General features: G+C 34.8%; 1 protein-coding gene across 4 annotated transcripts in view; it reads left to right on the plus strand.

The window, feature by feature from the left end:
- Nucleotides 1-24,626, plus strand: part of PPP4R4 (protein phosphatase 4 regulatory subunit 4) — a 118,525-nt gene that overhangs the window by 62,150 nt on the left and 31,749 nt on the right. For 3 of the 4 annotated variants that reach the window (XM_072762230.1, XM_025982539.2, XM_025982540.2), the window contains exons 4-12: nt 7,649-7,796; nt 8,311-8,384; nt 10,724-10,830; nt 11,660-11,767; nt 19,045-19,166; nt 19,544-19,666; nt 20,890-21,059; nt 21,398-21,517; nt 23,797-23,874. In XM_072762230.1, coding sequence (XP_072618331.1) covers nt 7,649-7,796; nt 8,311-8,384; nt 10,724-10,830; nt 11,660-11,767; nt 19,045-19,166; nt 19,544-19,666; nt 20,890-21,059; nt 21,398-21,517; nt 23,797-23,874 — 1,050 coding nt within the window. Of the gene's footprint in view, nt 1-4,361; nt 4,465-7,648; nt 7,797-8,310; nt 8,385-10,723; nt 10,831-11,659; nt 11,768-19,044; nt 19,167-19,543; nt 19,667-20,889; nt 21,060-21,397; nt 21,518-23,796; nt 23,875-24,626 lie in introns of all 4 variants that reach the window. The other variant, XM_025982541.2, reaches the window with a different exon arrangement.

Consider the following 24,626-nt stretch of genomic DNA (forward strand, 5'->3'; position numbering starts at 1 on the left):
GTAGATCATAAATTTAAACACTAAAATTATAAAAACTTCTAGAAGAAAACAAGAAAATCTTTGTGTCTTTGGGTCGGTCAGAGATTTCATACCTATGACACCAAAAGCATGATCCATAGAAGAAAAAATTGATATATTTGATCTCATGAAAAATTTAAGCTTCTGCTCTTCAGAAGACACTGTCAAGAGAATGAAAAGAGAAGACCGTAGAATGGGAGAAAATACTGAGGGATCACATATCTGATAAAGGACATGTGTTCAGAATACATAAACAACTCTCCAAACTCAGGAAAAAGGGGGAGGGGTAACCAATTTTTAAAAATGGACAAAAATTTGAACAGGTATTTCACTAATAGTGAAATATCTGTTCAAAGAAGATTTGTGGATGGCCACTATGCATAAGCAAAGGTGCTCAGTCTCATTAGTCTTTAGATACATGCAAATAAATTTATATACTTGTTAGAATATTTGCACTAAAAATCCCTGACCATTATGATTTCACACATTTTTCTAATATCCTGCCTAATTCTCTCTCTACTCTTCTTCTGTGACTCAAATTTCGCTTATATTAGACCTTTTATGGTATCTTCTATGTCTTTTACCTTCTTTTTCCATTGTTTTCTTTTTGTGACTCAGTCTGAGTGATTTATCCTGACCCATAGTTCAATTCACCAATTCATTTGTGTCTAAACTGATTTTGATTATTATACTTTTCCAGTATAGAATTTCTGATTAGCTTTTTTAAAAATCTCCCACGTCCACTTGAGCCACATATACATCAGATAACACCAATACCCACAGAATTTTTTGGTGCATTTCTGTTATCTGTGGCTTCTTCTGGTTCTCATTCATCTTACCTTATCTCTTCGTGTGCCTGCAGTCATTATTAATTGTGTGTTTGATCTTGTGCTTGATAAATTGTTTGTAGAAATAGATTGAGTCCTAGGGTGATATCTTTCTCTAGAAAGGAATGTGTTTTCTTCTGGGAGCCACTTAATTGCACTAACAATGAAGTCTCCACTAATCCAGGGTCAGGCATTGGATGGTTTGAAGCTGGGCTGCCTATCCTGCAAATGCCAGTCAGCTTCAGGATCACCCTTGTCTTATCCCAGGATTCTTACTGGGGCCTCCATGAGACTCAAGCAGTCACTTAACCTCTCAGCCTCTCTGGAACCTTTTCTAGAATTAGCAAGTGGCCCCAGAGGAAAAACAGCTTCCAAATTACATGCTTACCTTCCTAGAGTGCCATTGTCTCTTAGGTCTTGGATGGGTAATTATCCCAGTGATAAGTAATCTAGGATGGGTAGTTTTGGCTGGGTAACCTTGTTAGTTTCCATATGCCTTTATGCAAATGAATTTTGTATTTTGTCCAGGTTTTTTGCATACTATCCTCATCAGGAGAGCTGATTAGATTGATCTAGTCTGTCATTACAAAGTTCCCTTTCATTTTACTCTTCTTGGTTTAATCTTGGAATATTAACCCAAAATGTTTCTGTTTGTATATCTGCAATATACCCTGCACCATGACCTGCCATCACCCTTACCCCCACAGAGAACAATTGATTGTTTTCTAATAATGTGTTAGGAATAACCTAGCACTTTAAATATTCTGCTAAAGCATTTGTGATGGATCTCTTTACTTAAACTTTGAGTTCTTCAACTAAGTTCTTTTGTTGGGGTGAAATTGTGTTAACAGTAGCAGATCTCCACTTAAGTCTGTTTCTGTATAGGCCGTCTCATTGCCACCCAAGCCTTTATATATTGTCCACATAAATTGCGTCTATTCTATGTAAATTCTCTATTTACAGAAACCTTTCAGAGCATCAGATCTGTAAGTGATAATGTTCTCTTTGTAAGCTCGACTTGGATGGCTCAGAGGCCTCTTAGAGTTAACAAGCTCAAAACTCAGCTCTGGCTGTGTCCCTGTGCCACATGGGGCTCCTCCAGTGTTCCCTGTCCTAATATGTAACACTGCTATCCCCCTAGTTTTCAAGGTGGAATTTGGGGAGCCACCCTTGATACTGTCTCTTCTTGTATCACTCGCTTATGCAGTCCTGTTTATGTTATGCCTTAAATATTCTGTGGAATCACTCCACCTCTCCAACCACACCACCTCCATCCTCAACCAAGCTGCTTTGAGGGTTCGCTCGATTGAGGGGGATAGCTTTGCAAGTGATCCCTGCCCACCACCTCCCTTCACTTCTATCTTGTCTCACTACTTGCTGACTCACTTTCATCTTTATAGTCAACATGCTATTTCAAAGCTTTTAAGACTACCATTTGAGTATTCTCTTGCTGAATGCATCTAAAGTCTTGCATAATTGGGGCTCTTTCTACTTTAGCAGCCTCAGCCCTTCCTCTCAGTCTGCTCTAGGCATACTGATCTTTCAGTTTCTGAATCCACCAAGCCCCTTCTTACTTCTCATTGCTGAGAGTGCTTGCTTTTTCATTCTTCTCGCTTTCCGACCTATCTTTATCCCAGCTTTTGTCTAATTATCTCTTTCTCTTTGCACAGGTCAGTTGTCACTTCTACTTCTCAGTGATCCCATCTCCCTAGAAGAGATCAGGTCACCTGTTAGATGTCCTTACACTGTCTATGCTTCTCATCCTTAGCTCTTTTCACAGTTTTAACTATAGTAGTAACAGGTATATTAACATGCTAGTCCAGCTCATGGCTAAGTCTCCAGTGCCTGGCATGGTGCCTTGGATGTCACTAAATATTTGTTAAATGTTTGAATGTATAGAAGCAACAGGAGTCTCTCAAAGGTAGGGGCACAACGTTTTGGCTTGTCTCCAGTTTCCCAGAAAACTTAGTGTGATGCTTAATAAACAGTTGTGAATAAAATTAAAATTATATTATCAGAATTAGATCTTCATGGGGCTACTTTAAAGAAAGATCAGAAGGGACTAAATTAGGATAGACTGAAAAGAAAGAAAACTTTATTTCTACCTGCTTATAGATGTTTGCCACTTCCCAGTGCAGCTTCCTCCCTCCAAGAAAACAGTTCATATTTTTATCAAAATATATTCAATTAATTAAATATACAGTGGATCTTTTGACATTGTTACTGACCGTACTGTATCCAGTAAATGAATATTTCTTTGATAAGTACATCTTTTCTTTGCAGTAGTATATAGATCTTTATTTACATTCTAGGCCTAAATTGTGAGATTACATGATTCTAATTTATTCTATGTAAAAATGGCTTGGCAGAGTGGTCCAATTAGAAGATCAGTTTTAAAACCATTGTTGTGAAATATATTTCTTTGTTTGGTGTTGTCATAATTTTCCATGGAAGGATACTTCATCTGAAGCATCTACAGTAGTGATATGAGAGTTACTGCTGGCATTGATATTTCCTTTATGGAAAGAGATTTTTGGGATATTGTTATGTGTACCTCCTCATGAACCTTGCTAATCACTGAAAAACAGATTTCAAGAAGGGTAAAACACATCCCTTTTATTCCTGTTCCTGTCTCCACTTTATTTTACCATTTTCCCTCTCAGATTTTGACTTTCAGGGTTCTTAACTAGTTTTCCCCACCCTTTATTTTAGTGTAGAGCATGGCAGTCAGTGTTGGAAAAAAAAAAAAGACGTATAGTGCATTGTTAAAGGTATCTGAATTGGCATGTTCCAATTATTCGTATTTAACGCAGTTTTAAAGACCTATAAATACTACCGTTTTATAGTGAAAAGAGCTGTTTACTATTATTGTTAGCCACTAAAAGTTCTCATGATTATGACCCTCACAAAACCCCAGATATTTTAAATGTCCCAAGTCTTCAGTGTTTTACCATTTAAATTCCTATTATTTAACTTCAAAACAATTGATGACATTCTCTCTAAAAATGTACAGAGACTTTGTAATGTTGGGGCTCCTTTACCTTTAGCCAGCACCATTTGTTGTAAATATATTTACCAGTTTAATTCAGTAAGTTCAGTTTCCAAATATGTGAAATCCAAAATATTTGTTCTTGTAGAATACACCAGTGATTTATTTAATGCTTCTCTATGTTGGTATTGTAAAAAGAAATATCTTCCTGATGTATACAATGTGAGTTTATTGGAGACAGAGTAGTTGCCCTCTAGGCAAGGACCGTATTATGTTGTTTCACAAAACGCTCTCTTGTGCTATTCATGCTAACTACAGAATGAATTTAAAGAGAAGTGTCTAGGACATTCTCCTTCCTTGAGTGGGAGTCATTTTTTAAATTTGTGGAGATGTACCATGTACTCATTTATAAAATGTCTCATTTCATTTTTGAGGAATTCAGGTTGGAATGCCAGCCATACAATAGTATGAGGAGCATAACTGGCATTAAGGCATGCACTTAAGCAATAGAAGAATTTCCTTTTCAGTGTCTTCCAAGGTCCATGAGGATGCACACTTATTTACCCAGAGAGTATGGATCTCACTATGTTTGTCCAGAGGGTGTGACTCTGTGGAGGAGAACACTTACTGGTAAGTGTCAAACTCTTATCGTATTATTTTTCAGAAAAATATGTTTAGAAATCAGTTGATTTTTAGCAGTGATAAAATCTCTTAGTCTGTGCTGGTTTCTTAACAGTGGACAGTCCCAGATGTTGAAGTCAGCACAACAGGAGAAAAACCCAAATCCTGATAAGACTTGAGGATTTTTCGAAAATTAAATGCAAAATAGTTGGGGCAAATGTTGCTGCGGGAGTCAAGACTAAGTAATGCAGTAAGAAGATATGAAGTTGGAGAGCTTCTCATGTTCTTCTTTTGCATAAAGTTTGCATACGTACAAAACCCAAGACTCTAATGACTTAAAAGGGGGCAGAATTACATCTCTTGGAACTTAAAACAGCAGACTCATGTGAACCGGAATGTACACTGTGGCCCTCACAATATATTTTAATATTTCCTGCAAAGTACTTTCTGTTTCTAAATAAAAGCTGTGTGTTCTACAACCCGTAAGTGATGTATATTGGCCACATCAAATCTTTTAAGAGTGTTTTCCAAATCCAGAATGGTTAGTGTGGAAGAGATGTTTGCTTTTAAAACAGGGAGATATGGGAGGGCTGATTTCAGAGACTATTTGCTGCTTTTTGCTTTACACCTATCATTCCTTCTCTTTTTCTTTCAGCCAAGAACTCTTAAGATATGTAATTGACTGTTGGTTGAAAAACTTTGTAAAAGTACACTTGTGTGTGTGATACAGAAGTCTGAACATGTGGTAGGGGTTTCTGGGAATTAACCATGCTGCTTAAACATTTGCCACAGTGAAGCCACCATCTGATCTCCCGTACTACCACAGGAAGGATTGGGATTGATTTAAGCCATGCCTTAATAAATGATGAATGGAAGTACAGAATCCACAAGGAAGAATTCAGCACTTAGCTCTGGCATCAGGCAGACAAGGATTAAGTTTAAAGAGTTGCCAGTCACTGGCTTTCTGGCCTTCAGCAGAATATCGACAACTCCAAGTCTGTTTCTTTAGCTATAGAATAATAAACATGTTATCTCCTGGAATAATGACTGGCCATGGTGCCACCATATGAATCAAGAAGTCTGGGTACTTGGTATGCATCATGGTTGCAGAGATGCTGGGGAAGAAGATAGCAGGAACATCTTATTGACATGATAGAGGATTGAGTGTATTTGTGTGGATCCATTTTTGTTTTGCCTTGTGTCTAATTCTACCAATCCCTAATCTTTAGGACTCAACTCAAAATCTCTTGAGGCCACCTTTTAGGAGATGTGGAAAATATATGTGAAGGGAGAGAGCATCAAGAGCAGAACGTTTAGGTGAAAGGATGAGAGATAGTCATCTGGCAGTTACTTACTGAATGCCTGCTGTGTGCTAGGAGGCAGGGTACAGCTGTGAGCACAACAGCCAGGAACTCTTGCAGTCCTGAAGTTCATGTTTAGATGTGGGAGATGGACCATAAGCACATGATCATGTTGGATGGTGGAGATAATACACCTGTAATATAAAGGAGCTAGTGAGAGCTGGAGCCAGGGAGTGGCTTTCAGTATAAAATCAGGTCATCAAGGAGGAGCTCCTTGGAAAGGTAATGCTTGAATAGAGGGTTGGGAGAAATCAGGGAGCCAATCATGTGGAAATCTGGGAGAAGTGGAAAGTGGGAACAGATCTGGGAAGTCATTGAAAGGACTGGCTTTTACTGTGTGTGGGATGGAAAGACCCTGGAGAGTGTTGAACTGAAAAGTGCTGTGATCTGACTTATTTTTATAAGAATATCTCTGGCTACTCTCTAGGAACTAGTCAGTAGAGGGGAAGATATGGCGACTAGTTAACAAGTTACTGGGATAATTCAGGCTGGTGGTGATGGTGGCTTGGAACAGGGTGGTGGTGGTGGAGGTGGCAAGTGGTCAGACTCTGGAGCAGGATCGGTTGGCCGTCTGTGGTGAGTGAGGATCTGAGAGGAGCTAAAGACTGGCCTCAAAGTTTTGGGGCCAGTGACTGGAAGGAGAAGGCTGTTGTTCAGCATTTACTGAGGTGAAGATTGGAAGAGGAGCAGGTTCTGGGGAAAGGTCGGTTCAAGTGTGGACAGGATGAGATTCCTATTAGATGGCCTCATGTAGAGGAGACCGGTGGATCCGGCCAGTGGTCATTATTTAAATGCTGAGTTTGCACAAGTTACTAAATCGTAAAAGCTCTGCTTAAATGGTTTAAATCTCTGAGAAGATGGTATTACAAGTAACATTTTATAGATTAAGAAAAAATACAGAGAGATTAATTTTCTTAAGGTCACAGATACGAAACTTTGTTTTATGGCTGCAAGTTTCATGTTCTACCAACTTTATTATGTTAGTTTCAAAATAGGCATTCAAGAGAAATTCCCTTAATTGACATAACTGATTAAGCAAGGTAATGCTTTTAGCTACCTTTATGTTACAAACACACACACACACACACACTCTCTCTCTCTCCTATAGAAGTTGAGGTAATATGTTTGATGAGGTTTATATGAAAGATTTTCTTTTTTACTTTTTGATGTGTTGAAAACTAATATCTCACGTAGTTTTTAACTTTGAGTATATGTTAAATTTTTTAAAAAGTGAATGGAGATGGCTATGAATATAATTTTTATAAACATTCTTATATTTTAAAAATTTCTTTTAAAAAGTTTACTGCATGGTAATTTACGTGCTTGTCATGGTTTCAAGGGGAAAATACATTTGCACAATCTTAAGTGTATTCCTTTTTTATAGTAGAATGCAGATGTTTATATTTTGAATCAGAAATACAAGTAATGAAAATACATGTGATTGTCTGACCTTTGATATTGTTGCTCTAGGTATGGTGGCAAACTGTACAATACAAATAGCAAAAATAGAAATAGAATTCTATCAAAAATCTTTACTGTATTATTTAGAGGTTTATCTATATTTATAATTTTCATTTTAAAAAGCAATGGAATCTTATTTTATTTCATAAATGCCTAAGACATTTAAACTTTTCTGTGGTGTAACAAATTAATAAGGAACAGATTAATTTAGTTTTCTTAAGGTAATAATAGAAAGTACATATCCTTAAAGGTCATATAGAGATACTTTTTGAAATACAACTTTGTTTGGTTTCTCTGACCTTGGATTTTTAAAAGCTTAAGGGTTTCTGATTTCTCATCTCAGTAATAGCAAACTCTTTCTGATTATGCAGGAAGTCCTGCATGTTGCAGGAGTGGAAATGCAGTTAACAGCTGCAGTGTCGTTCCTGACCATTCTACAGGAAGAATCAGTGTCAGTTCATACATATGCCCACTCCTTTCTCCAAGTCATCCTGCTACATCTGGACCACAGGGACACAGGTCAGCAGCCTGGTGTGCTTCATTCTTTACCTATTCATTATGTCTTGGATGCGGCTGTGATGTTTTTTGAATCTTGTTAGCCTGATGAGGATTACTGAATGAGGCCATGCTGCCCAAGAGTTAATCATTAGTGTGACTTAAATCAGCCACGGCTCTTTCCTTACAAAACCCGCAAAGTTCAGTGTCCTTAAAAGCGGAAGACTCATTTCATTAATTCGTCTTATGATCTATACTTTCTTCTTAGAATTTTTGAATTTTACAATATTTGTGTGTATAGTATTATTGTACAGCAAAAAATACACATTTTGGCTGAAAGGTACTCCCCCCCCATATTATTTTTAAAGATATAAATGTTTTCTAGATGTTGGCTAAGGAAAATAAATAGGGGAACCTCTTCAAATACTGATAAAAATAATAATCCCATTTTATCATTAAATATTGTTGTAACTTAATGACTGAGTTGAAACAAAATTTGTGGGCATTTAATTTGGCACTTTTTTTCTGTGTCAATCAGGTGTCAGCAATGCATGGCTTGAGACTCTTCTGTCTGTGATAGAAGTATTGCCCAAAGAAACCCTAAGACATGAGGTAATACTTTTTTTTTTTTTTTAGTAGATACTATTAAGTGAGTCACTCTAAGGTTTTTTGTTTTCTCTAAAAAAAATATTTAAAAAGAAAATAAGTTTATTTTCTACTCTGAAAGCGATGCATGTTCATTATAAAAATATGAGTAATACAGAAAATAGTAGGAAGAAAAATCATGGTTCTGGACTTAACCTAAAATCTGAAATATCATTTCAGATTTTTTCCCTACATACCTTTTTTGTTTGCCATATTAGTAATCATGTTGAATTTACATATGGTAATTTTTCACTTAGCATTATTTTTCTATGTTATTTTAAACTCAGTAGTATATATAAAATATTTTACTTGTTAAACATTTAAGCCTGTTTTCAGTATTTTGTTATAAATAAGGCATTAATGAGCATCTCGGTAGAGCTTTTTAAGTTTTTTGGATGATTTTCTTAATTATAGATTCCAGAAAAGTAGAATTAGTAGAGGATTTTCATATTCTTAAGACTCTTACCAGCAATATGTGAAAATTCCTGTTTCCCTAGACCTTAACAATAGTTTTCCAATTTTATTTACTTATTTAGATTTTTTTTTACTTATTCATTTGAGAGAGACAAAGTGAGAGCATAGGCAAGGGTGAGGGTCAGAGGGAGAAAGTCAGAGGGAGAGGGAGAAGCAGACTCCCCACTCATCAGGGAGCCAGACACAGGGCTTGATCCCAGGACCCCAGGATCATGTGCTGAGACAAAGGCAGACACTTAACTGACTGAGCTACCCAGGTGCCCCAGTAGTGTTCCAATTTAGTTTTCTGGGCCAAAAAATTGAATTATATTTAATTGGAATTTTTTTTATTATTATGCTGTTGAACATTTTTTCGTATATTTATGTCAATTTTATTCTTTTGGAATTGTCTGATCATATCCTTTGATCACTGTTTATACATGCTGTTTGTCAAGGTTGTCAATCTTTTGTTATGTTTGTTGCCAATATTTTTACTAATTTATTGTTTGTTCTTAAACTTTTAACACAGTTCATTATACCTATCTCTAAAAGTTTTAGTAAATTAAAATGAAGGAATGAGAAAATTAGAAAGGAAATTTCTTCTCTTATGAAATGATTTTTCATTCTTTGAACAGCATCCCAATATTCTTTTCAAATATATCATGGTTGAAAAAAGTAGTTAATTGTCAGTGAAATGTCCTCTATATACTTCGTACAGTGTTTTTGTCCTACTTTGCCCACATATGGTTTGCGGTCCTATCTTAGTGCCAGAATACTTGTTTGAAAATGGAAGATTTACCCAGCTATGAGACTGTTTGTAAACTTAATGCCAAACATCTAGATGATTACACATATTTAAGTGTTGTATTTAATGTTGACATAGTTATTTATATTTTTTGAAGAGTGCTATATAGTAGATTGCAGTTTTTACTCTAGAATGCCATATATTATTTTATGTGATTTTTAATGCACAGTTTATTTTATTTCACATCTTCAAGTTTTAAATTACAGTTATCATTATGTATTCAGCATTTCTGGCTACTTTTTTGAGAGGTAAAAAACCAGTTGACTTTTTTATTAGAGTCCTAGAGTTTTAGAACTTGGAAGGTTCTTGGTGTGACATATTATTATTAAAATTGTATTTGTTATTTAAATTCAGTTAATTAGCATATAATGTATTATTGGTTTCAGAGGTAGATGTCAGTGATTCATCAGTCTTATATAACACCCAGTGCTAGTACAGCATATTCTAATTTCCATTTTCATAGATGAGCAGCATGGGACCAGAAATAGCAAGATTACATGGACAGATTAAAGAATGGAGGCCAGAATCAGGATTGGATCTTCATAGTTCTTCACAGTTTGTCATGCCGTTGCATTTTTTAGTGCCCAGCATTGCATAATACAGTATCAGAACTGCATCCAAATGACAGAAGTACTTAGTAGAATCTATTTGAAGCTATATTGTTTTGTATCCATTTAGGATCAATATTAAAAATTTATATGGAATAAAAATAAATTTCAGACTATGTGATAATTTGCTTTTTTTCTTTTGAAAATGTACATTTCCCAACAATACTTTACATGCATACAGATCACTGCCGAATTCACCATAAGCTTTAATTCAGTTTTTATGTGCCTGATTGGTATTTAATTATGTAATTTATCATCACCTTTACCTTAATAAACCAGAGGCAAACAAGGTGATTCAGGTTATGAGCAACCTCACATTTTAATTTAGGTTCCTTAAAAACATTTGGGACCTTAAAATATTCCTTGAGGAAAATAGCTGACATTAGTGGTAAGAATATATAAAACTTTGTGAATTTGTTCTCTAAATCTTTTCTCTTTAGATTTTGAACCCACTTGTTTCCAAGGCACAGCTTTCCCAAACAGTCCAGTCTCGTTTAGTTAGTTGTAAAATTTTAGGAAAATTGACCAACAAATTTGATGCCCATACGTGAGTATTTGTATATAATTTTTGTCTACTTTATTCAATTAAATTGATTTAAAATGTATGATGGTCATATGATTAACAATTATATTAGACTTCTATCGTTCCATACTGCATACAAGCTTAGCTATTTTAACTTTATAGAATTCTTGGAAGTCTACTTGTTCAGATGCATTTCCTCTGATCTCATGGTGTTTCAAAATCAATATGGTTAAATTTTTTTCTATTTTTCATCTTAGTCTTATCTGTCACACACCTAGTGTAGTTTTGAGCATAAAATGAGCATTCTATATATAGAATATACATATATTCTATAGACTTCAAAAATTGTTCAAAGCTGACCTAAAGATGGACTTTCTGATTTCTTCCATTATTGTTATGAATTTATTATTTTGAATAACTTACCTTATTTTGAGATTTCTATGGAGAAGCTATTCTCTGCCCAGATGATAAATACCAAGTGGAAAGAAAGGAATGTTGTATAATTAAGACATAAGAGTAAAATATAAAATTGAAGCATATTTTGGTTGATGGTTGTTAGACATTCCATTTGCCTATAACCTTTCATCTTAGCTGTTTAACTGTCAATCCAAAATTAACCATTACTTTAAAAAGACCCAGACATATATATAATTTACAAGTAACAAAAGATAACATCCAAATGGGATGACATATGTAAAAATACCTTGTAAACTATAAAGCTTTAAGGTATATTTAAGGTATATTTAAGGTATATTTGTTGTTATTAAGCTAAATAAGATTTTGATGATAATTATTTGAAAATTTTAAGTATTCTAAAACACCCATTTGCATATTCCTTTTCTTCCCTTCTAAGCATTAAAAGAGAAATACTTCCTCTGGTAAAATCACTGTGTCAAGATGTAGAATATGAAGTTCGGTCTTGTATGTGTCGGCAATTAGAAAACATAGCTCAGGGCATTGGGTAAGTATACTTTCAATTCCTTATGTCATATTCTTATTTCTGGATTTTCATATGCATATTCTGTTCCTGTGTTCCATGAGAGTGTGCTGTTGAAAGGCTAAACTTTATATGATCTTTAAAAGTGATTGTAACAAGTACCTACTGATGTGTCTGGATTAAAAGAGATTAAAGTAAAATGCTTATTAGATTTACTTCATGTTAATTTCTTTTTCACCTTAAGTTGTTTAGTAAGCATCCCAGATTCAGGAAGGGAAAATTAAATCATATAAATCACTATATCATATAAAGCATGATATAAAGCATGTTTGCACTATTACAGTAGCTCTTCTTTGGGCTAGCAGCATATTATTGGGTAATCTCAGATGGGATTACTCAGTGGAAGTCTTTGTTTCCTGTACAACTCTCACTTCCACTGCCTATTATGTTGCTTTTCTTGTCTTTTGGATATGTGAAGCTCAGGGAAGAGACACATAGGGCAGATAGTCTTTTCTCTTCATAAAAACTGATCTTGTGTCAAAGTAGATTAAAGGAAATTTTATCTAAGAAACATTTTGGGAAATGGTTTCTTTTAAAAGAACCTAAATTGATACAAAAAACATCAGACCTCTCATTTTTAGTAGAAGTTGCACTGTTTTCACCTGGTTCTTTGTTTCACAAGCAAGGACAATCAGGTTGTTGCCATTTGCACAATTGTTAATAAAAAAATTGGGGACCAGCATTTAAGCTTTAGAATGGCTTCAGAATGTCACACAGATTCAGGTCTTCTGTCTTGTCCACCTTGCTGAGTTGGATTTAAGTGTGCAGGAAGCTTAACATTTCAACAGAGTAATCATTTCTTTAATTTTGATTTCAGAACCAGCTTCTTTCTGATAAATCTTCAAAGGCTAGGGTGACTCTGGATCATTGTGGACCATAAATAATTCAGTTTTGCCCAATTCTGTGTTCCTTAACCAGGATCAGAACCTATCAGGAGAATATGCTGTTGTCTTTTGGTATTCCATTTTTTGTCATCTGACATTTTACCACTGTTAAAAACAGCCTGATCAGTGGGGTGCCTGGGTGGCTCAGTTGGTTGTGTCCGACTCTTGATTTCAGACCAGGTCATGATCTTAGAGTCCTGAGATTAAGCCCTTCATCAGGCTCCATGCTCAGTGGGGAGTCTGCTTGGGATTCACTCACTCCCTCTGTTCTTCCTCCAGCTCACACTCTCTATATCTCCCTAAAATAAAGAAATAAAATCTTTAAAAATGAAAAACCCTAAAAAGCTCAGCCTGGTCAAGTATGTTTCAGTTAGTCTTCTGAATAATATAGCATTATTGCTTAAAGATTAATTTACAAAAAGCAAAACTACAATCTACCTGGCTTGTTAACTTAGAATTCACTTAAGAAACTAATTTACCATTTACCTAATTAAATGCATATTCATTCACTTTTGAATTCTCACATACTATTAGAACATAATCATAGGACTTTCATGGTATATCAGCTGACTACAACTAAGATCTAATTCATATTCTTTATTATCCCTTTGATAAATACATAAAACTAAAGATAGGTACACTGTTCTGGTTTTTTTTTTTCTTTTGGCATTGGAAATCAGGACTGTTGGTAAGATCTGATAACCACAAACAAGAATTTCCTAATTCAAGGATAGAAGAATCCCTGAGATGGGTAAAAGGAGGTGGGAAGAGATATTTCAGAGATGGCTACTGATTTAAGAGAGAGGCTGCCCACTACTGCACTGGAAATTGTGTTCTACGGCAAAACCCTCCTTGGGAAGAGGCCCAAGAACAGTACAGATCTGGGTTTGTAATTCTCTATTTGCTGTGGCTGGCAAGGGAACAATTACTGACCACTTTAATCAGCAATGAGCACCAGAAACTGTTATTCATTAATAAGATAATCAGGAAGCAAAATTATGAGATTCTTGTCAAGCTAGCATAGCCATATGAAATAAAGGCTGCACAACACTAGAAGGCTAGCTATGGGTTGTGCACAGCTTAGGGTCAAAGAGGACAGTTTTCAGAATAGTATAATGAAGAGTATAATGAAGAGGTCATGCACATTTGTTTATAGAAAAACAACTGTATGGAATGGACCTAGTACAGGGGTGACTAAAGAGAAAATAAACCCACAATTGTGGGATCTACAAAAAGATCCTTTAGTGTTAGAGAGGAAGAACCTCCCCTCAGCATCCAGATTGGAAAGGAAGAACATACTTTTGAAGAAGTTGATCAACACTTCTAATTCTGGTGATACAGCAAATAAGATAACCTGAAAAATGGCCCCATTATGAATATCTGACAAAATTCAATATCCATTCAAGATAAAAACTTTCAGGAAGCTAGGAGTGAAGTGAACTTCCTCAATCTGATATACGGCATATATGAAAACCCTATGGCTAACATTATAGTTAATGGTAGGTATTGAATGCTTTTCCTTTAAGGTAAGAACTAGTCAAGGATAGTTTTTTCAATTCTGTTCCACACTGTACTGGAGGTTTTAGCTATTGAAATAAGGCAAGAGAACAAAAACCTTAAAGGTTTAAAGATCTGAAAGGAAGAAGTAAAAGGATTACTACTTACAGATGATATCATCATTTACGTAGAAAGTCCTCAGTAATTTACAAAATGGTTGGGACTAATAAATGGATTTAAAGATGTTTTAGGATATATACAAAAATTTAGATCAATGGAATGGAAAAGAGTCCAGAAATAAACCCACATATATGTAGCCAGTTGACTTTCAGCAGAGTGCCAGAGCAGTTCAGGTAAGAAAATCTTTTTGAAACCCAGTAGTGGGTTAACTGGATATTCATGAAACAGTGAATATTGATCCTCACCTCACACCATACATAAAGACTGATTTGAAAATTATCAATTCCTGAATATAATCAAATCAACAGCTTTCCAATCTGACATGATGTAATATTTCTGATTGGCATTTACTTAAAAGTTAAACATCTCCTTTATGACCTAGCCATTCTACTTTTAATTATTTATGCAAAGAAGTGAAAATACATGTCCTTAACAAGAATTAGATTATATATACATGTTTATTGCAGTTTTGTTTATAATAGCCCAAACTGGAACAATCTAAATGTCTAACAATAGGTGAAGGGAAAAATAAAATGTGGTTATGTTCATACAGTGAACATATTTAGCAAGAAAAAGAAATGTAGTACTGATACATGCAATATAACATCATGGGTACATCTCAAAATCAGTATGTTAAGGGAAATAAACCAGCATATGCTATATGATAAATACAAACTGAGTGATAAAAAGCAGACCCACAATTTACCTTTGTGAGAAGCAGATTGTAGAATTCAGATATAATGGGATTGATGATTGGTTCTTGTCCTCTGCCCGTAATTTTTGTCTTTTGTCAGATTAGAAGGTCATTGGGATCCCTGGGTGGCGCAGTGGTTTGGCACCTGCCTTTGGCCCAGGGCGCGATCCTGGAGACCCGGGATCGAATCCCACGTCGGGCTCCCAGTGCATGGAGCCTGCTTCTCCCTCTGCCTGTGTCTCTGCCTCTCTCTCTCTCTCTCTCTCTCTGTATGACTATCATAAAAAAAAAAAAAAGATCAGAAGGTCATTGATGAAGGGGAGCCATGTAGGTGGGCTAAGCAAGAACAGTAGAGGCAACTTCATCATCTTAACAAAGAGATGGGGATGATTAGGTCCCCAGTATTTCTTTAAGCCTAGGCTTCTTAAAATAGGTCAGTGGAAAAGGAACAAACAAATGAGAAGTTTCCTTGAATTGCTGTTGCTGTCCTGGCCAACCATTGAACTCAGTCAGGATCATCTTCATCAGTATCTAGCTTGAGGAGATAAGCCACCATCAGATGACATAGCCAGCACCTGGGTAGATTTGTTATCACGCAGCAAGACCCCAGAATTACGGGTTGGCTCTCTGAGCAAGCTTGCTTATTTCATCCATCTTGTTATCCCTCACCCTGTATTTTACACACCTCTCCCCTTCTGACATCATGAAAAGGTTATATTATAACTGGAGGTTATATTTATTGACTAATAAAACTGGACTTCTATGCAAATAATAGGATCAGGCTGTCCTGATTTTTGTTCCGAACACTTAAATGCCAGAAGAGTTTTTAGTAGAAAGGATAATGACCTAGAATTCTGCCCAAACCGGGCTGGAGTTTACATGTAAAGTTAAGAAAAAGATACTCTCATAAATATATCATCATAGGCAGTGTACAACCCGTATCTATTTCCTGAAAAAGTTACTCAGCTATAATTCAGTTTGTTTAGAGGAACTGAGAGAGAATATTTGTAATTTACATGTGTGGGTCTGCCACGATGCCTTATTTCCACATAACTTTTATAATGTGACAAATGGGCAAAGAAAACAAATATATACTTCATAAAGAAGAAATACAAATGTCTAATAAGCAGATTCAACTTCATTATTCAACCTCATTAGTTGTGGAGAGATGTACTTATTGAATGCATATATATAGAGCGTCTATCGTAAGCACTGGATTAAATATGGGGGATGTAGGGACACCTGGGTGGCTCAGTGGCTGAGCTTCTGCCTTCAGCTCAGGGCATGATCTGGGGTCCTGGGATCGAGTCCCTTGTTGGGCTCCTTGTGGAGAGCCTGCTTTCTGCTCTACCTATGTCTCTGCCTCTCTCTCTGCGTCTCTCATGAATAAATAAAGATCTTAAAATATCTATGTCTATGTCTATATCTATCTATATATGTAATAGTGAAAAAGCACCTGTCTTCCAGGTGCTTAGAGTTTGATAAGAGATGTAGTCAAGTAGACAACTATTGAATAATATGTGATATTTACAAAAACAATAGGGATGCTACTTTTGCCAATGAAATTTGAAAAGTTAATGATAAATGTTTAGTGTTAGCAAAGGCCTACAGAACATCTTCACCTCCTACTGGGAGAAACATAAACTTAGAGTCCTTTGGAGTTCTACAACATAGGAAAAAAAGTTTGCTTATCTTTTACCTATATTCCATTTTTAGAGAGGAGTCTAAGGAACTAGTTTATATTAAAGTTTATAAATAACAAGTATACTCTTAGATAATATTTACTCTATGTGAGATATTGTTCTAAGTGTTTCACATAGATGAACTTTATTTATATCCTCACAACCATCTGTTGGATGGATAGTATCGTTATTCCTTTTTTACAGATGGGGAAGCTGAAGCCCAAAGAGGATGTTATATAATATGAACAGGATTGAAGTCTGGAAGGCCATACATTATCAGAAACTTTCAAAGTTTCTCTAAGTAGAGGGCTATAGGTCATTTTAATTTTTATACTGCTTATGTTTTTAAAATTTTGATAATGAACATAAAAAATGCTATTTTAATACATAGTACAGTAGTTTTTAGTGGCTTTATCATAGTTGGAAATGAGAAATCCTCATCTGTGTTGGTGGGTTGAAATTGAAATGTCCCTGTTAACCACTAATGCAATACAGATTTGATTTATTCTCTTTGCCTTTTTAGCATCAAGAAATCATTATACAGTTTATTAAAGACCTCTTCTGATTATCTTTAACACTTAGATAATTAAGTTGGGATTGCATCAGTGTACCACTTTTGGGGAGAAAAGAAAAGTCTGTTGAAAGATTGAATGGAAATAACTTTTGACTGTAAATAGGGATGAAATCTTAAATGATTGTCTTTCATTCTTAATAAATTCAAGGTTTTCAGTGGTATACAAATACTTTTGAGGAAGATTTGTATGAAATAAATTTTTGTGACTTTTGGGCCAGAATGTATTCTTATCTTTTCTCCTTCTTCACCTCCTCTGTCTGCTTCCTCCTATGTTTGATAAATGTTGAACTACTGGTCATGCTAACACCTGTATCTGTGATCTAGATTCACTTCTTTTTCTTCCCCTTCTCTTAGCCTAATACTAAAGAAATGGGTATTGGTGATTTTCCTGGCAATTTACTCAAAATCTCGCATGAGTATTTTATATTGAAGAATAAGTACTATTTAGAAGAAAATTTTTATTGAGGTATAATTGACATATTAGTTTCACGTGCATAAAGATTTGATATTTGTACACATTGTAAAATGATTATCATAGTTAAGTCTAGTCATCACCTATCACATAGTTACAGAATAGTTTTTTCTTATGGTGAGGACTTTCAAGATTTATTGTTTTAGCAACTTTCAAATATGCAACACAGTATTGTTAACTCTAGTCACTATGCTATACATTTCATTCCCATGCCTTATTAGTAACTGAAAGTTTGTACCTTTTGACCATGTCACCTCCTTTCATAGATTAATTTCTTAAAAACAGTTTTTGGCCCTCTGCTCGCTCAAGTCCTTAGAGCTCTGCTGTCCAGTATGGTAGCCACTAGCCATGTTTGGCTATTTAAATTAAGTATAATAAAATGAAAACTTCAGTTCCTCAGTTATACTGACCTTATTTTAAATGCTCAGGAGTCACATGTAGCTACTCTACAGATTATAAACATTTCCATCATCACAGAAACTTCTGCTTGGCAGGGATGTCTTAGAGTCTTTGTGCTCTGCCCTGAATTTTTTAAGGTTTTCTGCAGCTCCTATTGACTTTCTTGTACTCTATCAAATTATAATTCATACCATCTTCAATCAAGTGGTCAAGAAAGCTGGCTGGCTACCTTATATGCCTCTCCTCTATCATTCTATGTCATTGTAATAACGTCTTATCATGGTGAATAAGCAGAATCTTAAAGTCTTGAATAAAAACCATTTGTGACTGTATTATAAATGTTGTATATCCCCTGAAAGCATGTACATTGTATCTTGTTCTTTTAGAGGAAGCATCTGGTATCATATATCATTCTTCTATATAGAAATTAATTCCTGTAATAATATATTTGGAGTGAATGAAAAAATTCTTTAACCCTTTAAATCTAGATAAAAAGATTTTGTTAAGGTTCCTATAATCACTGCTGTAAAGTTTTTCTAATTAGTCCAGATCATCGACTGGTTGCTTAAAATGGAAAACCATGTTAAAATTTATAAAGTTTAATATACTTCTAGTCATTAGGATCTCTGTAGGTAATAATATTATCCTGGTGGAACTAGAATTGTTTAAGTAATTATACAATTACTGTTAATGTTTCTTATCATGCTTTTTATCCAGATTGGAAGCTTCTGGGGAGCAGGAGCCATGTCTTTATGATTTTTCCTATTTTCTACAGCACCTGGCACCATGATTTGTTCTTAATAAGTTCTTGTTATAGTTTACTGAATTGATTTATTTTCTTCTGTTGCTCACTGTGCAGGACAGAACTTACAAAAAGCGTGGTGCTCCCTGAACTAATAGAACTCTCTAGGGATGAAGGCAGCAGTGTGCGGCTTGCAGCTTTTGAAACTTTGGTTAATCTACTTGACGTATTTGATACAGGTACATCTTCATGTGGACACATCTTTGCTTCTGGGTTGTGCATTCAAGCCCTGCATTGGGCTCTATGCTGGGTATGGAGCCTAATTTTAAAAAAATCAATTAACTTCTTAAGGAAGGGTCTTCTAAGAAGTCAAGGTGAAGAAATTCAGTAAACAGGCTCACCGAAAGTCTGAGCCCCTCCATCTGGCATTAAAATTTTTGATGATCTCAACTCTCTTCTCAGTGCTGCTTCTCCCACACCTCCCCCACCAATGCTGGCAGATATTTTCTGTTACTGTATGGCTAACAGAGTAATTTTTCTTTCTGGAATCTGTGTGTATGTCTTAATTCTACTTGTGTGGGTAACTAGATCTAAAGTCTTTTCTTTTGTTTTCCAGATGACAGGAGTCAAACCATACTTCCCTTAGTGAAATCATTTTGTGAAAAATCTTTCAAAGCAGATGAATCAATTCTTATTTCCTTATCTTTCCATTTAGGAAAACTATGCCATGGACTTTATGGTATGATATATCTTAAGAATTTTAAGATTGTAGATAATTTTTTCCTTTTTGGGGGCATGTGGGTAGCTCAGTGGCTGTACATCTGCCTTTGGCTCAGGTCATAATCTCAGGGTCCTGAGACCATCAAGTTCCCCGCAGGGAGCCTGCTCCTCCCTCTGCCTATGTCTCTACTTCTCTCTGTGTGTCTCTCATGAATAAATAAATGAAATCTTTTTAAAAATATTTTTTCCTTTTTTTTTTACCCCAGCCATTAAATTTCAGCTCTCTAGTTATAAAACCTGTCTTTTAAGTGTGTGAAATCATAAGAGGCCTTAGATTTTTGATAGCATAATTTAGAACACATTTAAGAATGAGTTTTCCTCTAATAGAACCTATTTGAAAGAATAGCAACAGAATGAAGTAGGCCTGGCCTTTTAAATTTCTGAATATTTTATATTTATGTATCAGTTGACATATAATAAAAGCTCAATTGACTATTGGTACATAGTAAATATACCCTTATTAACTATTTGTTGGATAATTAATATATCATGTGAGCAGTTCAGCTTAGAATTTAACATAATACTCACAACCTGGCATCTTGAACATATTACCCAGTTCTTAGCTTACTATAATAATGTAAGCATAAATTAAGTTACAACCATCTGGCATAGTAAAACATTTAAAAAAATGTATATTGTAGACTTTTAACAGGCTGTTGAAAATAAGTACTGCAATATATGGTGAGTTCCCAGCTCCCTAACATAGTTTATGAATGTGGAATCAGTCCATTGATAAAAATATTTCAAGTTTACTTTGCCATCTTTTAGATCAAGTTTTTAAGTACCTTCTTTGCAGAAACATAGGTATGTCTTTTCTACAAACAATTTTAGAATATTTATGATAAGTAAACAGCATTAATGACCCTGATATATTATTATTGTAGTGGCTTGTTAGTGGTCTGTGGTATGATACATCCTGCAGAAATTAATGCAGTTGTAATTTTTGCATTGCATAGTTTATACTATCAAAATTAAGGTGTTGTGAAAATTGACATGAAGTGAAACAATAGATCCATTAGATTTCTTCATAATAGGTATTCTTTCCTCGTTGTTGCTTTTATTTATGATCTTTAGCCATTTATTTGAATATGTGGTTCCAATTATATATGTATTGTACCTTGCTTTTCTCTTTGTTTTTGTTTTCAATTAGAATGTTGAACACAAGTTTTACATTTGTTTTAGGAATCTTTACTCCAGACCAACACTTGAGATTTTTGGAGTTTTATAAGAAACTCTGTACATTGGGTTTGCAACAAGAAAATGGACACAATGAAAATCAGATTCCACCCCAAATCCTGGAGCAGGAGAAGAAATATATTTCAGTACGGAAGAACTGTGCTTATAACTTCCCGGTAATAAATTATGTATTTGAACTGACTAAACATTTTGATTATAACTTTAAAATATATGAATAGATAACATTTAAAAATGTGGCCATATTTGACACCTGCTGCTTAATTAGCCTTATATCTGGCATATACAGGTACTAAGTAACATTGGTGTAATTTATGTTTGTCTTTATGTATAAATTAGAACTATATGCATGCATCTGAACCTTCTAAATATGATCTCTATCTAAATTATTATTCAGAGGACATGATTTCAATATAAATGAAATGATTATAATATTAGGTATTGATGCATGTTTTTCTCTCCTTTCCATTCATCTTCTCCCTTCCACCTCCACCAGGCCATGATTGTTTTTGTTGATCCTAAAAACTTCCACCTGGAACTCTATTCTACATTCTTCTGCCTTTGTCACGACCCTGAAGTACCAGTCAGATACACTATTGCTATTTGTTTTTATGAAGTAAGTCTGAAGAAGTGATACTACTTTATGTTTGTTGTTAATTCCATCCATATATGCTAGATGATTTTTTCTAATACTGTGTACACTTCCATTTATAAAAGTTTATTACAAGATACGGGCTCCATATATCTTTAATATTGTAGTCCTAAATGTTAAGATTCCCATAATTCTCTTAATATGTTTATGGAATTCATTTACATAAGCATATTATAATCATTTATCATGTATTAGTCCGTTCACTCCATATATCTATACTAAGTGCTTACTTTAAGTCAGAGATTGTGGTGTAAATATGGGTGTTGCAGCTTTGGAAGTAAAATCAGTTTTTATATGCTTTGCAATATTTATTCTTGACTTTGCATCTAAACTCAAGACCCTAAAAATAAATGGAAAATTGAGAGATTATTTAAATTTATTATTTTTACTGCACATGGATCATGTTTCATGAACATAGCTGTTAGGTTCAGCTATTACAACAACTGTCTGTAATGTAAGAGCCAAAAGTGAATTTAAACTTTTATGACGGATTAACTGTGTAACACTTGAGGTTGAAATTTGGATATGTGTCTTAGATGATCCCAGTAAGCATATGTATGCTCTAGTGCAGTAAACATGTATAAAGTATAACTTACCAACTTTAAAATGTAAATATATCTTTATAAATAGCATAATAAATTATTTCCTTTCTTTATAAGAAATATCTATCCTTAGTCTCAGTGAGAAGATTTCAGCCACTTCCTTGCTGTGTTCCTACAGCAGAGCATTATGAGATTAGGTGAAAGTGTACAAGGTATCTATAGCATCATTATTATGTTGCTTAAGACTAGGAAATATTTCCTTAAAAGATGTAGTTAATTAAAATAATTCCAATGTTGCACAATTAACTCATCTTTGTAAATATACCTATAGAAATATGTTTTTGAAGAAGGGGAAACAACAGAGGGCACTGACTAGCTGAGTGAAATATCTGTTTCCATTCTACATTAAGTGGGCATTTAGCCTTGGTTGTTGTGTGTGCTTGTATTTGTTAGATGAATGGTCTCTAGAGATGGTTTCATAAGGTTAGTGTCTGAGAACACAATATTAATACAATATTAGAATTTTTACTTATGTTTATCTCATCCCCTTAATATTTCATTTCTATTTGTGTTTTATAGTGGACATAATATGTTAACACCCCATACATAAACATCTTGAAATGTGTACTTAAAAATACTTCACTGTTAGAAGTGAGTTTGGAGATTGTTGGTATAGCTCCTTGCTGGGTGGCCAGTTGCCATATTCTCTCAATCAGGCCATGTAGGTAGGCTATTATTGATACTCCACAAAATAGGTTGTTAGTCTAGGTTTATCCTCTTGAATAGTGAAAATTCGCTAGTGGGTTTAAATTTTTCTCACAGTGTTACTATAAAATTCTGATACTTACATTACTATGTTCTAACTTTATTCTTGTTTTTCAGAAATATATTATTTTGAAAATATTTTGAAAAAGTCAGAAACAACCATGTAGAACAAAGGTTTTTTTTAAACTCTGTCTTTATCCAGGAAGCTTTCACCCCCTCAAATAAAAACTTACCCAGAGGCCCAATATGTAAAACAAAACAAAACAAAACCCAAAATCCTAAAACAAATTCCCCCAAAAAAACAAAAAAGAAAGGGAAATAAAAAAGTGAAGTAGAAACTGGTGAATTTACAATTGTGGGTTCTGAGTTTACTTGAGGAAATAAAACAAACCTGTTCACAGGGGAGCTAAATAAGACAGTTCCAGCTCCTCTTGTGCTGATTAAAGTCTTTGATGGGAAAAATCTTGGATGTCTTGCTTGCTCAGGAGTGCCCCCCCCCCCCCCCCCCGTCCCTGTGTCACACAGATCTTCTGTAGTGCTTCCCCTCTTTAGGAGGCACTGAACCGAGATGAATGCTTATATGCCTGCAATGTCCTGTAAGACCCTCTTGGCTGCTGTTAAGACTTTAAAATATGAGCTAGAGATGTCCTTGGACTTATTGCTTGTGATATGAAAATTGTGACTCAGATAAATCCATCTTGTTCTTTATACACCCACGTGGGCACTTACTTTCCCACCCTGTGTGTCCATGCTCCAGAGTATTAAAAAGCTGTTTTTCTGTGTACTTTTTTTTTTAGAAATCTAATTTTCATATTTATGTTGTAACCTAGTTTCCTTTTAGAGGAAGCATCTAACAGGCATGTATTTTATAAAATTATTATAACCTTTAGATGTCTAATAGTTTTAAATCTGAGAGACTTTATTGCTCCTTTTTAGGTATCTAAACTTCTGAATTCTGGAGTATATTTAATACATAAAGAACTAATAACATTATTACAAGATGAATCACTGGAGGTAATATCTTTCTTACTCTTTGGTTTTCACTTCTTTATGTTAAGTCTGAATGTATCAATGCCATCCCCCTCCCCCCCTTCTTAGGAATTGCATTAGGTCTGTCAGCTGACTAGCCCCCAAACCATCAAGACAATGTATCATTGTATCATAGACTGGAAATTGATATAATACCATATATATGTTTAAATACATATGTACTTATGTATTTAAACATATATGTATTTACATACATAAAAACATACATAAAATACCATATATGTATGTTTGTTTATTAAGAAAAATTTAGGGGTGTCTGGGGGTGCTCAGTCATTTAAGTGTTCTGCCTTCAGCTCATGTCATGAGCTGAAGAGATCCATGTCCCAGGATCTCTGGGTCCTGGGATCAAGCCCTATGGTGGACTCCTTGCTCAGTGGGAAATCTGATTCTCTCTCTCCCTTTGACCCTCCCCATGTTGTGCTCTCTCTCCCTCAAATAAATTATAAAAACCTTAAAAAAAAATTTAGGAAATGCCAAAAAGTAGACAAAAAAGGACACCTTTAGTTTGAATCAATGTTTCTGTTTGTTATATTTTTAAAAATCTTTTTGCTATGAAAAGATTTTTGTTTTATACAATTGCAGTCGTATTTTATATCACATTTTATGCCTTTTTTCTCTCCTAGCGTTATTTGGGGAGTATATTTGGAGAGTTTGTGGAAACTTTGAAATACTTTATTATGATGCTGCATTTAGTATATCCTATTCATCCAAATGAC

The sequence above is a fragment of the Vulpes vulpes genome, chromosome 6 (assembly GCF_048418805.1).
Source record: "Vulpes vulpes isolate BD-2025 chromosome 6, VulVul3, whole genome shotgun sequence".
NCBI classification, from domain to species: domain Eukaryota; kingdom Metazoa; phylum Chordata; class Mammalia; order Carnivora; family Canidae; genus Vulpes; species Vulpes vulpes.